The 11,342-nt window shown below is 46.0% G+C and overlaps 2 protein-coding genes across 2 annotated transcripts; both read left to right on the top strand.

Moving 5' to 3' along the window:
- The first annotated feature begins 263 nt into the window (after positions 1-263).
- LOC137914876 (ras-related protein Rap-2c-like) lies at positions 264-3,810 on the top strand. Its single transcript, XM_068758371.1, has 3 exons — positions 264-536; positions 1,699-1,984; positions 2,484-3,810. Exons 1-2 carry the CDS (start codon positions 264-266, stop codon positions 1,975-1,977), a joined length of 552 nt encoding a protein of 183 aa, XP_068614472.1. The 3' UTR covers positions 1,978-1,984; positions 2,484-3,810.
- Positions 3,811-4,309: 499 nt separating this feature from the next.
- LOC137914862 (UDP-N-acetylglucosamine transferase subunit ALG13-like) lies at positions 4,310-5,678 on the top strand. The gene is made up of 4 exons (XM_068758358.1): positions 4,310-4,493; positions 4,746-4,908; positions 5,034-5,172; positions 5,254-5,678. Exons 1-4 carry the CDS (start codon positions 4,413-4,415, stop codon positions 5,363-5,365), a joined length of 495 nt encoding a protein of 164 aa, XP_068614459.1. The 5' UTR covers positions 4,310-4,412; the 3' UTR covers positions 5,366-5,678.
- Positions 5,679-11,342: the final 5,664 nt, after the last annotated feature.

The raw sequence follows: 11,342 nt of genomic DNA, 5'->3' as shown, positions 1-11,342 counted from the left end.
ACAGTTAGCTAGCGACGGAGTTAGCGACAACGGACACAAACTTTTACTCGCGGGCTAACAACGTAGCGTAGAAAGAAAAGTGCGAGTATGAGAGCTAATTCGGGTTCAGGTGAATGAAGACTAGTTTTTTTTGTTTTTTTATAGCGCGTTGCATTTGTAAATCCGCTCGTTTGCTCTTTATCCGACCTGATAAATGTTTCTAGAGCGAGTATAGCGGTGTAGCTAAGTCGTTAGCTGCTACGTTAGCCTGCGCGACCGCCCCAATGAAAGAATACAAAGTGGTCGTGCTGGGCAGCGGCGGTGTCGGTAAGTCCGCGCTGACCGTCCAGTTCGTCACCGGCACCTTCATCGAGAAGTACGACCCGACCATCGAGGACTTTTACCGAAAAGAGATCGAGGTGGATTCGTCGCCTTCCGTGCTCGAGATCCTCGACACTGCGGGGACGGAGCAGTTCGCCTCCATGAGGGATCTGTACATAAAGAACGGCCAGGGGTTCATCCTGGTCTACAGCCTGGTCAACCAGCAGTCATTCCAGGTATTCCACACTGAAAGCAAATGCATACGCGGGGATCCGACTAGATCGGTGTTGAGCACCGGACCTGGCTCTTATTCGCGCACACCAGTGCTGCGGACTGCACCGTGATTGTAATCAAAATGACTCTGATCAGTTGAACATGAATTTGAGATTTGAAAAAAAACAGCAAACATTTATTGTTGTGTCGTTTCAAAGCCAGAGTGCTGTTCCTAAGAGGATGCTCCCCATGGCGATTTCGCATTTTTGTGTAGGCGGTTCTGCGCTGGCATGTTCCGCAAACGTCGATGCGTTTGAAGAAGAGCCCAGCTGAGGATAACGCTCAGACAGACAGGATTGCTGAGTAAAATTGAGCTTTTAAGTCATTTTCAAAACGACGCGAATGGAAAATGTAACAAGTACACACGCCCATGGGAACTTTCCTTTACTGTAATTCCAGAGCGAGACGATCTGAGATATCTGGTCGTACAATGAGTTCAGAGTTAGATGTGTGCAGGAAAACAGACACATCAAAGCTTCATTTTAAACAAACATTCCAATATGTCAAAATACTGAAATGTCAGGAGGAAAGAAAACTACCATTATTTGCAGTATAATATTTGAAGTCACCAATACCTGTTTTTATTGACTACTACTACTGTACTATCTTCTTGTCCCCTGTGGGGTTGCCACAGCAACCCAACGTTCTCCACTTTAGCCTGTCCTTTGCATCGTCCTCCCTCACTACGTCCATGTATCGTCTCCCGGGTCGTCCTCTAGCCCTGTCCCCTGGCAGGTCCATCCTCAGCATCCATCTACCGATAGAGTCCCCGTCTCTCCTCTGGACAAGATGCAGAATTCGTATTTCCTGACTGCTTCCTATGAAATTCCGGGTCACAGGATCTACTAAACCGGAAATGATGCAAAGCCAGTGGACTATAATATTATTTTACACACCGTGGTGGCATTCTGTCCTCTTTTGTAAAAAGTATGCAGACTTTTTTAAACTATACTGCGATTACTTACTTTTATGATGCATTTGTCACTCCGTGTTTAAAATCTCCCAATAAGTTCTAGCATGGAACTGGAAAACAACTTCTTCGCTATCTTGTCCCAGTCCTGAATGCCAGCTTGTTGGTTCCATTGGAGATCCCGCACTCATATCCTCTCCCTCCTCATCCATCAGGACATCAGACCAATGCGAGACCAAATAGTCCGCGTGAAGCGCTTCGAGAAGGTGCCGTTGATCCTGGTGGGGAACAAAGTCGACCTGGAATCTGAGCGCGAGGTCGCTGGGTCAGACGGGCGAGCTCTGGCTCAAGAGTGGGGCTGCCCTTTCATTGAAACATCTGCCAAGAGCAAGACGATGGTGGACGAGCTGTTTGCAGAGATCGTCCGACAGATGAATTACTCCACGCTACCAGAGAAGCAGGAACAGTGCTGCACGGCTTGTGTGGTCCAGTGAGGACGAGGTACAAGCACTGCCATTCCTACCTTCCTTTGGATTCATACACACACACACACACACACAGCTGGCCTCGCTCTAATTTAAAATGTCACTGCAGTGTGTGTATTTGTGTTGTAATTATAGTTCGCTGGCTGTTGACGAATGTGGCCCGTGGATGTGAGCGTGATGTTTTAGTGCAGCGTGAAGGTGTCGTGGGGTTTGTGGGTGGGTGGGTGCTGCCACTTGCAAACCGTCGGGGTTAGCTTCTTGTCGTATCGCTGCAGAAAATGTGTGGCATGATGCACACGAGCGTACGAAGAGCTCTCATGAAGCCCTGCGCTGGGCTGAGGTGCAGAAAGAGGAAAATGTGGCATCCTGTAAAGAAGTTCTGTTCCAAAACAGGAAGTTCGCTTTAGATGGCGACAGATGTTGCCTGCGTTAACCACTGCCCACACAGATTCGCAGTGCCGTTCTCTATTTTCAGCCGTTTAAGCATGTTCGGTGTCCCTCTTTTGTTTCTGCAGATGCATGATTTGCCTGGATCGGTGATTTTGATGAGCCGTGCATCTCAACCGGACCTTTGGACCTACCGACCGAAGCTCGCCACAGCTGGTTAAGTTTCTGACGGTCTATCACAGAGCATCCGACAAGAAAGACGGCATCCTATTTTTTGATTATCATAACTGTTGAAATGTTTCTGCTGCAACCTTAACGGCCTTCGCGATGACACAAGATGGGGGTCAGAGAGACATGCGCCGAAAAAAGCAAGAATGGCCAACTCAGAATTTCTCTCTTATTTTATCTTTCTCAGTTGGACGTATCCCCGAAATAATAAAGAGGGTTGGTAAGGTCACAGCTTCTTTTTAAAGCTGCTTTAATCACTATTATATACTTTTATTATTACTTGTATTATGTATGGCGTTTGGAATTCGACAGAGTATTTCGTAATGAAACATTTTGACTTTTAAGCACGCATGCCGTGAGCAGTTTGCTGCCCAGCTATACTGCCAATGCTATCGTTAAAATCTTGTCCAGAAGAAGTCTCCTGACTGACGCAACCTGTAACAGAAGTGTAGTTACAGTGTTATAATTTGTCTTTCACAAAACGAGGCTGGATGCGCAACTTTGTTGATTAAGCCAGTGAGACTTAAATCAAACAGGGAGGTCATTTGATCCACCAGCCTGTTGTTGAAGTATTTATATTTTAATTACTGCAGTATCCTGAAGCACTAGGCTCAAAACGTGCATGCTCAAAACTGAAAATGTTCTACTAATTCAACTTGAGGTGGTAAAGAAGAGCCATTTTATTGCTTTTAGCCTAGGGCGTCTGTAAGGCATGAATCGTGTGGAAACTGGTCTTCCATTTTCAGTTTTCTCGAGGTATCCGTGGGAGAATGATTTTGGAATGACCAAAGGAATCTCGCAATTCATATTTGTGTTTCGCTACATGTGTGTGTTGCTTTCATTTCAGGACATTTCTCGTCATCTGATAACTTGCTGCAATGTGGTTTGCTAAAAGTTCAGGCGCAGTTAATCAAATGTAACTTCTGTATTTTTCTTTTTCTTATAGTAGCCTATTTATTAAAAATCTAATTACATAGGTAGCCAATTTTAGACTGATTTTATACTAGTTTATGCTTATTTGTGCGTTTTTCAGGATATGTGGTACATTATTCTTTTTTGGGGGGGGAAGCTGAGGATTTAACAGAGCCTTAAATATTTTCTGTTGCACCCTAGTGTCATGTCTTTTCATTTTTTATTCTGAGATGGAGAGTTGTCGTTATTCGGTGATAACATGCTGGCTTTTCTGATTTGTCATGGAGCAGAGTTTTACAGTATAATTAAACAAAACCAGTTATTTGTGACTCTTTGTTTTCCTTCTGCTGACCTTGAACTGATCATTTCTAATTTCAGCTTCTTAGGATCCTGGTAATGAAATGAGCAAAGCACCGTTTTGCCCAGTGGCCGTGTAAGAACCCTGCTAATAAAAGCAGCGGCCGCTGCTGCGTGAGGAGGATTCACTGACATCTATGAATCATCCGGCCGCTCTTCTGCTCCGGGTGCTTTGAGAGGAAAATACATTTTAAGTATATGTGGTTCTAGGGACAGTTTTAAAAAGTGTGCAAAGATATGTTGGTTTTAGCATCTAATTTGAATGAAACCAAGTAGCAAGTAGCCAAAGACAAGCGTGTACATATAAAGAGAAGAGAGAGTAGAGGGGCTTTCTGTCTAACAGGAACTGTTGTACACCTCCACACCTCTAGGCGGCAGCGTAGCTTCAACCGCAGTTCGGGCTATGACGTAATCCGATTAATGCGGAAGTAGCCGTCAGTTCTCTGGCTGTTGGTGGAGTAGCACTGCTCTACCGAGCGGCACGTTGAACATGGGCTGTTGGAGGAGTGTTTAAAACGCTTTAACGCCGCTGATGACCGTCGGTTTTCACCCCGGCGGCCATGAAGACGGTGTTTGTGACTGTGGGCACCACGAGCTTCGACGAGCTCATCGAAAGCGTCACGTCGTCGGAGAATGTTCAGGCAAGAACAGCCTTCAAGCTGAGGTTTAACCGGTTTCCGTACGAAACTATAACGCTATACAGTAACGAGAAATAAATGGGCTCCTTGGGGGTTGACATGTGAGTCAAATAATTATAAACACGAACTTGTATCAGGGAAGGGCATCGAGGAACCGGTGATTGATTATATTTAAGGAAATGGCTTTACTGTCCAAATGGTATCTGTCTGAAGATCAACGTAAGTGTTAATTTGTGAGCGTTTTCCACACCGCAGGTTTTAAAGGCTCGTGGCTACGGACGTTTGGTTCTTCAGGTTGGAAGAGGAAATGTCCTTCCAACCGCTGACGCCTGTCCACACGTCAAGCTGGAGGTGTTCCGATTCAAGAACTCCATAGAAGAAGAGTTCAAGCAGGCGGACCTCGTCATCAGCCACGCAGGTGAGCAAATGTCTGTCCAAGGACACGCGTGGAGAAAGACACACATAGATGTATATTCACCTCCAAGTAAAGAAACTCGTTGTCCTTCTGGTTGTGAGTTTGAATCTTGTTTTTTTTTTTTTCAGGGTCAGGGAGCTGTTTGGAGGCGCTGGGTGCAGACAAGCCTCTGCTGGTTGTCGTCAATGACAAGCTGATGAACAACCACCAGATTGAGCTGGCCATGCAGCTCCACATGGACTCCCACCTGTTGTACTGCACATGCAGGTGTGTTTCCCCACGAATGTAAAATGAATTCTTGTCAGGCTATTGAGTAGAGTAAGTAAAATGCTAATTATTATCTTTCAGCACCCTGGAAGAAACCCTGAAGACCATGGATCTGTCTGGTCTGAGGCGCTTCTCGCCCGGACAGCCAAAGCTTTTTGCGAACTTTCTTGACAAAGCTCTCGGCCTTGAATGAAACTGACGTTATTTCATGTTGCAATGTATTTTAGTGACGTTATAATATCTTGTGATACTTGGTTCTTCCGTTGTGATTTCAGATTATTCATCCGCGTTCAGATGAGTCAGAGCTTATTATTCGTGTGTAATGAACTGAGTTGTCTTCGGTTCTTTCTTTTTTTGCACAATCGCTGCATTTTGTTTGCTGCCCCAGCAGTCCGTTGCATCGGCTGATTTGCCAATCTGGAGAGATGTTTTACGTAGAAGTTATGCCTTGGCTGCATGAACGGTTCATCAGTTCGTTAGTAGAATTTAAATAAAGGATATTTTTTGTTGGTCTTTTGCTTTTCTTTGAATTTCTTAACATGGAAGCACGACTTGAACAGAAATGTCTAAAGTTACACGAACATTTAACTGCACACTAAAGGTGTGTACAGTATTCAGGGGGGGGGGGGGGGGTCTAATCTAAACTGCATGTACCTTTCTGAATACAAACATCGCTTCCTGTCCAGTTATTTAAAAGGAGACAAAGACCTGGTTTGTAGTAAGTAGAGGATTCTGATACGGAGGAAATACATAAATGGGTGACTTCACAGAGCCTAAATGTTGCAGTAGAGTGACCTAAAGCTTAACGCCAGTGTGATTAAGCAGGAAAAGCAGAAGGCAGCCCAGTTTGGATGTTCAGCCTCTGCGGTGTGGAGTCAGCAGGCAGCATTTTTTCCATTTTGCTGCAACAGGCAGGAGAGGCAAAAGGACTTAGTTTCTAAGGAACAAATTTGTTGACGTCATAAAACCTGTGTGATGAAAGTAGTTCAAGTTCACTGCCTGATTTCCCTTGATGGCGTTATTTATTCCTAAATTCTGTGGTAGATTGCATTTGATGTAGCATGATGGAAGAAAGGTACCGGTAAGTATCAGACGTATCCTGTGGCATGCGGATATAAACTAAATCTATTAGTCGCCATTTATTGCACTCAGAGGTAGATAGTTTTATTTTGGCCAATGTAGGGGGGGAGGGGGGGGACCCAGACTTGCACAAACTTGGTCTAGTGTAGAAATTTCATCAGAGTGAAAACTTCCTTGTCAGGAATCCTTTCATATCGAATCATTTTCATAAGGGAAGTAGGGCATTTGTCAGATTTCCAACTGATAACAAAGACGAGTATGCGCCCAAACCACGCGACAATAAGCCTGAGTAGCAGTTAGTTCTTTATTTGAATAACAAACAGAAAAATAACTGTCTTCCTGTTGCCTTGGACACGTGCCACCTCAGACCTGGCTTTGTGGGACATCAGCATGTACTGTGGACCGAATGGGGAGTAAATACATTCAGGGAAGCAGAGATGTGAAATGGAATGATCATTGTTCAGTTTTTAATCACGTTTTAGCCCCCGACCCTCCATATGTTTGGGCTGCGGGAGAAAGAGACCAGAACATTGAGACTCCATACAGAAAGGGTCCAGATTAGAACCCTTTAATGTGAGGCGGTGATCTGGTTTCATCTTGTAAAGCCTATTTAGATCCAGGATTCTTCCTCAGCATCCCTTGCTTTGTAATCGGGCACATTTTTAGTGCACAAGTTAGTGAAAGTGTTCCAGATCCCTTCATTTACAAAGCAATGATGTCTGCTCTCGGTTGCTCCTCCCCCCCCTGAGCTGACGTCGACAGAATGAATTAGCATCTGAGCCTCCAGCCAGCCCCGCCCCCCCTGAGCTCTGATTGGTCGCGCTGTTACCGGAGCTGTCAGCTCTGCTCGGGAAGCTTTCCTCTCCTCTCAGTCGGGAGTCTGCGGCTGCGGAGCGGGGGTCGCTGTGAGCGGAGGTAGCTTCTCTGCCTTTGTTCGCTAAGCTGCGACGGAGCCGCTTTGATGCAGTAGCAGACACTTATTGTTTATTTTTTTTGGGGGGGGATAAAATGATCCTCTGTGCGAATCAAATGGAGTACCCCCTCAGGAGCCAGTGCCAGCGAGTTCAGAAGCAGGTACGGTGGAAGTCGAGCTGGGAGAAGTTTAGCGGCTAGCGGGCTAGCCTGAGTGACGTTCATTCATTTACAGAAGGATGTTTTTTTTTATATATATAACCCTTCTTAAAAATACCTGATTTACCCTAAATCCTCTTTAGCTTTTCTCTCTCTCTCTTTTTTATTTATTTTTATTTTAGCTTGTTCGGCGACCCATTTTGGGCGACTAGCAGACCAAACGGGCAAGTTAAAGGTTGTCTTTAAAAGCTTCTCCGCGTCGTGAAACTTTTTAAGTGATGTTCGCAGCGGCTCTAAGTTCCGCTAGCAGACGTTAACGCTAACGCTAACGGCGGGCGTTACGTCACAGTCAAACCACTCGAGAGGAGCAATTAATAGAAGTATTGATCCGTGCGGGTAGGAACTATTACCTGTCCTCAACGCCAATAAACCTTTCATTAGATTACTTGTGAAAACGTGACGATTCACTCTCAAATCTGTAAATAAAATAAAAATAAAAAGGAGAGCCTTTGTAAATTCGCATTTGTTCTGATCAGTTTTTGCTATTTTTATTGTAACAATGGCATCTTCATGCATCGTGACTTTTATTTCTGTAGCTTTCCCACAGATCTTAGGGAGATAAACGCTCACAGTAATGCACCGTGGAATATTACATATACATATATATATATATAAAGATATGAGGACGCCTGTAGAGGACATACTTGTGTATAAATGCATTCAATCCGATTAGGACAGGAAAGTCATTGTTCAGCCGGTCCCGACTTTAATTGTCCTGTAGAAAAGCTGGCCGAACCCGGACTGCCAATCAAAGTTGTTTTTCTCCTCCGTCTCTGTTGTTCAGTGTGCGGCCGCGCGGGGGCGCTGTCCCCGCTGCAGTCCTCAGGCCACAGAGCTGTGTCTAGAAATGGAGCTGAACGCAGAGGAATGTGAGCAAGGAGGGATTAGAACCCTTTTGTTCTGCTTTCTAGTTGCACGTTGGGTTCAGGCTGCTCTTCATGTTGGTGTTTGCCCCCCCCCCCCTTGTTGTTGTTGTTGTTGTTGTTTTTGGACTACATCGTAGTCTTGGCTTTGAACAAAGCCGAGGCGTTTGCAGAACAACCTGCTGGCTTGTCTGTAGTTCTGGGATCATTTGTGCGTGAACGAGAAGGCTAACGAATACCCCCCCCCCCTCGTTTGTCTGCGGTTCTAAACGGCACCTCGCCACAGCTACGAGTCCGATCGTTTATCTCGTGCACGTGGACTTGTCTGTCTGCCGTCTGTCGTTTTTGTTTTTTCCTTTCATCCTGTTTGTTTTCCACGGCCTTTGTTGTCCGTGCCGTCCTACCTAGCGGCGCCGCTCCTCCCCTCTCCAAACACCTTCGGTGTTCGTGCTGGTTTGTTTTGCACGACTCCTTTCGTTCAGAGACTCTAAATCGTCCCTGGGTGCTTCTGTTTCCCATGATTAGGGGGGGGGGGGGGTTCAAGGAGTTAATGCCCCCCCCCCCCCAAAGGACACAGGTGCATGATAAGGAAGGATCCTCTTCAGGCTCAGTCAGAATGCAGATTGCGTGTTGTCATGCTGTATGTGCTGCAGCCCCCTCGCCCCCCCCACGCAGACACTACATGCACATCTCCTCTCCTTTGTATGCCCCCCCCCTGCACCGCTGCTGTTTTGTTTGTCAGCGCCCTATCAGAGCCGGTCTTTGTCTCCGTCTACCTTTCCTCTCCTCGCCTCGGTGACGTCACCTGTTTTTCATTTCCTCGCTGCCTCTTCCTCCTTTGTGATCAATAAGCAAATGGCCTCTCCTGCGTCTGCTGGTCATTTTGGTTTTGAATGTCAAACGATCTGCGCCCGTGAAATCTTTGCCCTCTGTGACTTTACGGCCACATATTGAATCATTTGAACGCAGCCATTTCATTTATTTTCTCACATTTTCTGTTTTCACGGATTTGAACAAGGATAGTTGCTGCTGATTTCTCTATCTGGAGAATTACTTCATTTATTTGCACGAGCTCTGTCATATTAGTTTCGTCCTTTTTTTTTTTTTTGAGCTTTGTTATACCATGCACGGTTTGCTTTAAAAATCCAACAACATGTATGTAGGTCATGAGCTTGTGGTGCAGAACGAGTGTTTTTTTTAAATGTGGGTATAAGATATAAAGTATTGCTTTATTAAATGTGCAGAGAAATGCAGCTCATTTTCATGCAGACTGCTTCGACAAAAGATCCCATGGGATTAATTATTAAATAAAACAAGCATTGATTAGTTCTGCTCATGAAACTCGATCAAATGATATGAGGGGGGGGGGGGGGGGTATTTTAAGATGGACTTTAGTTTAATTTGAGAAATTTCTAAATCTTTTTGTATAAAATTGTCTAAAAGGCGACACTAAACATCTTCGTAATTTTAAGAAGCGTTGTCTGATTTAGTTTCAGTTTTGTTTTTCTGCTGTGCGTCAGCTGACTGATCTGAAGTTGTAGGACTGCTGAGCTATTTCTAACATTAAATCTACTTCCTGTTTCAATGTGACGGACTTTTTTTTGTTTGTTTGTTTGTTTGTTTTTTGACCGACATCATAACCACGGAGTTTTAGCTGTTGCAATGAGCTGGCGCCTCATCCGGGGTGTACCAACAGACCTGCCTCGTCTTCAAGAAGATGAATGAATAAATGGCCGCGTCTTTGTGATAAATAACATTTGTGTTTTGTCCGTGGGGATGTGATTGTCGGGTCATCTGTTTTTGTACCAGCTAGCTGGCTGTGATGCGTAGCGGCGTCTCGTGTTCCGTGGAAAAAGGATTTTAGGGAGAAATCTTTCCCACGGCACGTATCCAAAATGATGTGCAGGACCCTCGGCTCGCCGAAGAACGAAGGAAATGTTAGAAACTGAATGAATTTGTTCTTTTCTTTTGAAGGCGGTCATCTGCAGATGACTCTCGTTCATCGATGCGTTACACGTCAGCCGAAACATGACGAGGAGTCCTTTTTGAGCAGTTTCACATGGCTCAGCCATAATGATCCGGGGGGGGGGGGGGGGGGGGGGGGTGTAATACCACAGCACTGTCTCATTCTGCAGACTGGAAACAACAAGGCTGTGTGTTCTCACCACATGATGCTCGAAGCGTGCGCTCCGTACGCCGCGGCCCCCGCCTGGTCTACTCTGAGGCGTTTTGAGTTCGGAACGACGCTCGTTCAAATTCGCTCTCGTCATTAGACCTCGGATCGGCGATCGCCTCCGTTCTCTACGTGGATCCGCATCAAAGATTCTTTTCCTTTTGTACTTTTTGCTCTTCCGTTCCATAGACCGCGACATTGAGAGTGATCATTTATTTGTAGCACGCTAGCATGTCTTTACAGGCGCGAGTCTATGTGGGTCAAGAGGTGGGGCCTCGATCAGGATCGGGAGGCATCCCTGATCCACTACGGGGAGAAGTGAAATGCGACGGGGGCGGGGGGGGGGGGCGCTCCTGGCCAAACATCAGGCTGAAGGCCAAAGAGCTGCTTGCGGCTAAAATTAAGCAAGCGAGAAACACGAGCTGCCCTCCCTCAAACTATCCGTGGTTCCGGTGTCGGTGATTTCACGCGGCGGTGATATTCCGAGACGAGTTAAAGTTTGTTTATTAATGTCCCAAAAGGGCCATTTTGTTTACAGCAGGCGGCAGAGCCGTCCCTGCTGAAAGGGGGGAGTACTGTTCAGCATTCGAATGGTTCAAACCAAGCGATTTGACTCTGGTTTTAGGTTGTAAGTCAAATAATTATCTTCATCCTCTTCATCACGGTTTGATTCGATTCACCCAGACAGCCTGAGATGTCACATGTTGTAGAAACGGAGGCCCGGCCTGCGCCAACCTGAAGCTGTGTTGATTCGTCCGCTTATTGTGGTCTGTACTAAGTGACTCGGTTTGGGTGTAACGTGAGAACGAGCCCTCGGCCCCGTCCTTGTTTCGACCGATCGGCCGTCCCAAACTCGGACGAGGTGAATCTTCTCGTCTCGATGCCCGCAGGTGATCGCGAACGGCGAGAAGGAGCGCGTGTCG

This window comes from Brachionichthys hirsutus, unplaced genomic scaffold (assembly GCF_040956055.1).
Source record: "Brachionichthys hirsutus isolate HB-005 unplaced genomic scaffold, CSIRO-AGI_Bhir_v1 contig_1472, whole genome shotgun sequence".
NCBI classification, from domain to species: Eukaryota; Metazoa; Chordata; class Actinopteri; order Lophiiformes; family Brachionichthyidae; genus Brachionichthys; species Brachionichthys hirsutus.
This window is presented reverse-complemented; position numbering and strand designations above follow the sequence as displayed.

Coding starts and splice junctions, on each gene's coding strand:
- LOC137914876 (XM_068758371.1), top strand. CDS start 264: ATGAAAGAATACAAAGTGGTCGTGCTGGGCAGCGGCGGTGTCGGTAAG. Junction 537..1,698: donor TCAACCAGCAGTCATTCCAG/GTATTCCACACT, acceptor CTCATCCATCAG/GACATCAGACCAATGCGAGA.
- LOC137914862 (XM_068758358.1), top strand. CDS start 4,413: ATGAAGACGGTGTTTGTGACTGTGGGCACCACGAGCTTCGACGAGCTC. Junction 4,494..4,745: donor CGTCGTCGGAGAATGTTCAG/GCAAGAACAGCC, acceptor TCCACACCGCAG/GTTTTAAAGGCTCGTGGCTA. Junction 5,173..5,253: donor CTGTTGTACTGCACATGCAG/GTGTGTTTCCCC, acceptor ATTATCTTTCAG/CACCCTGGAAGAAACCCTGA.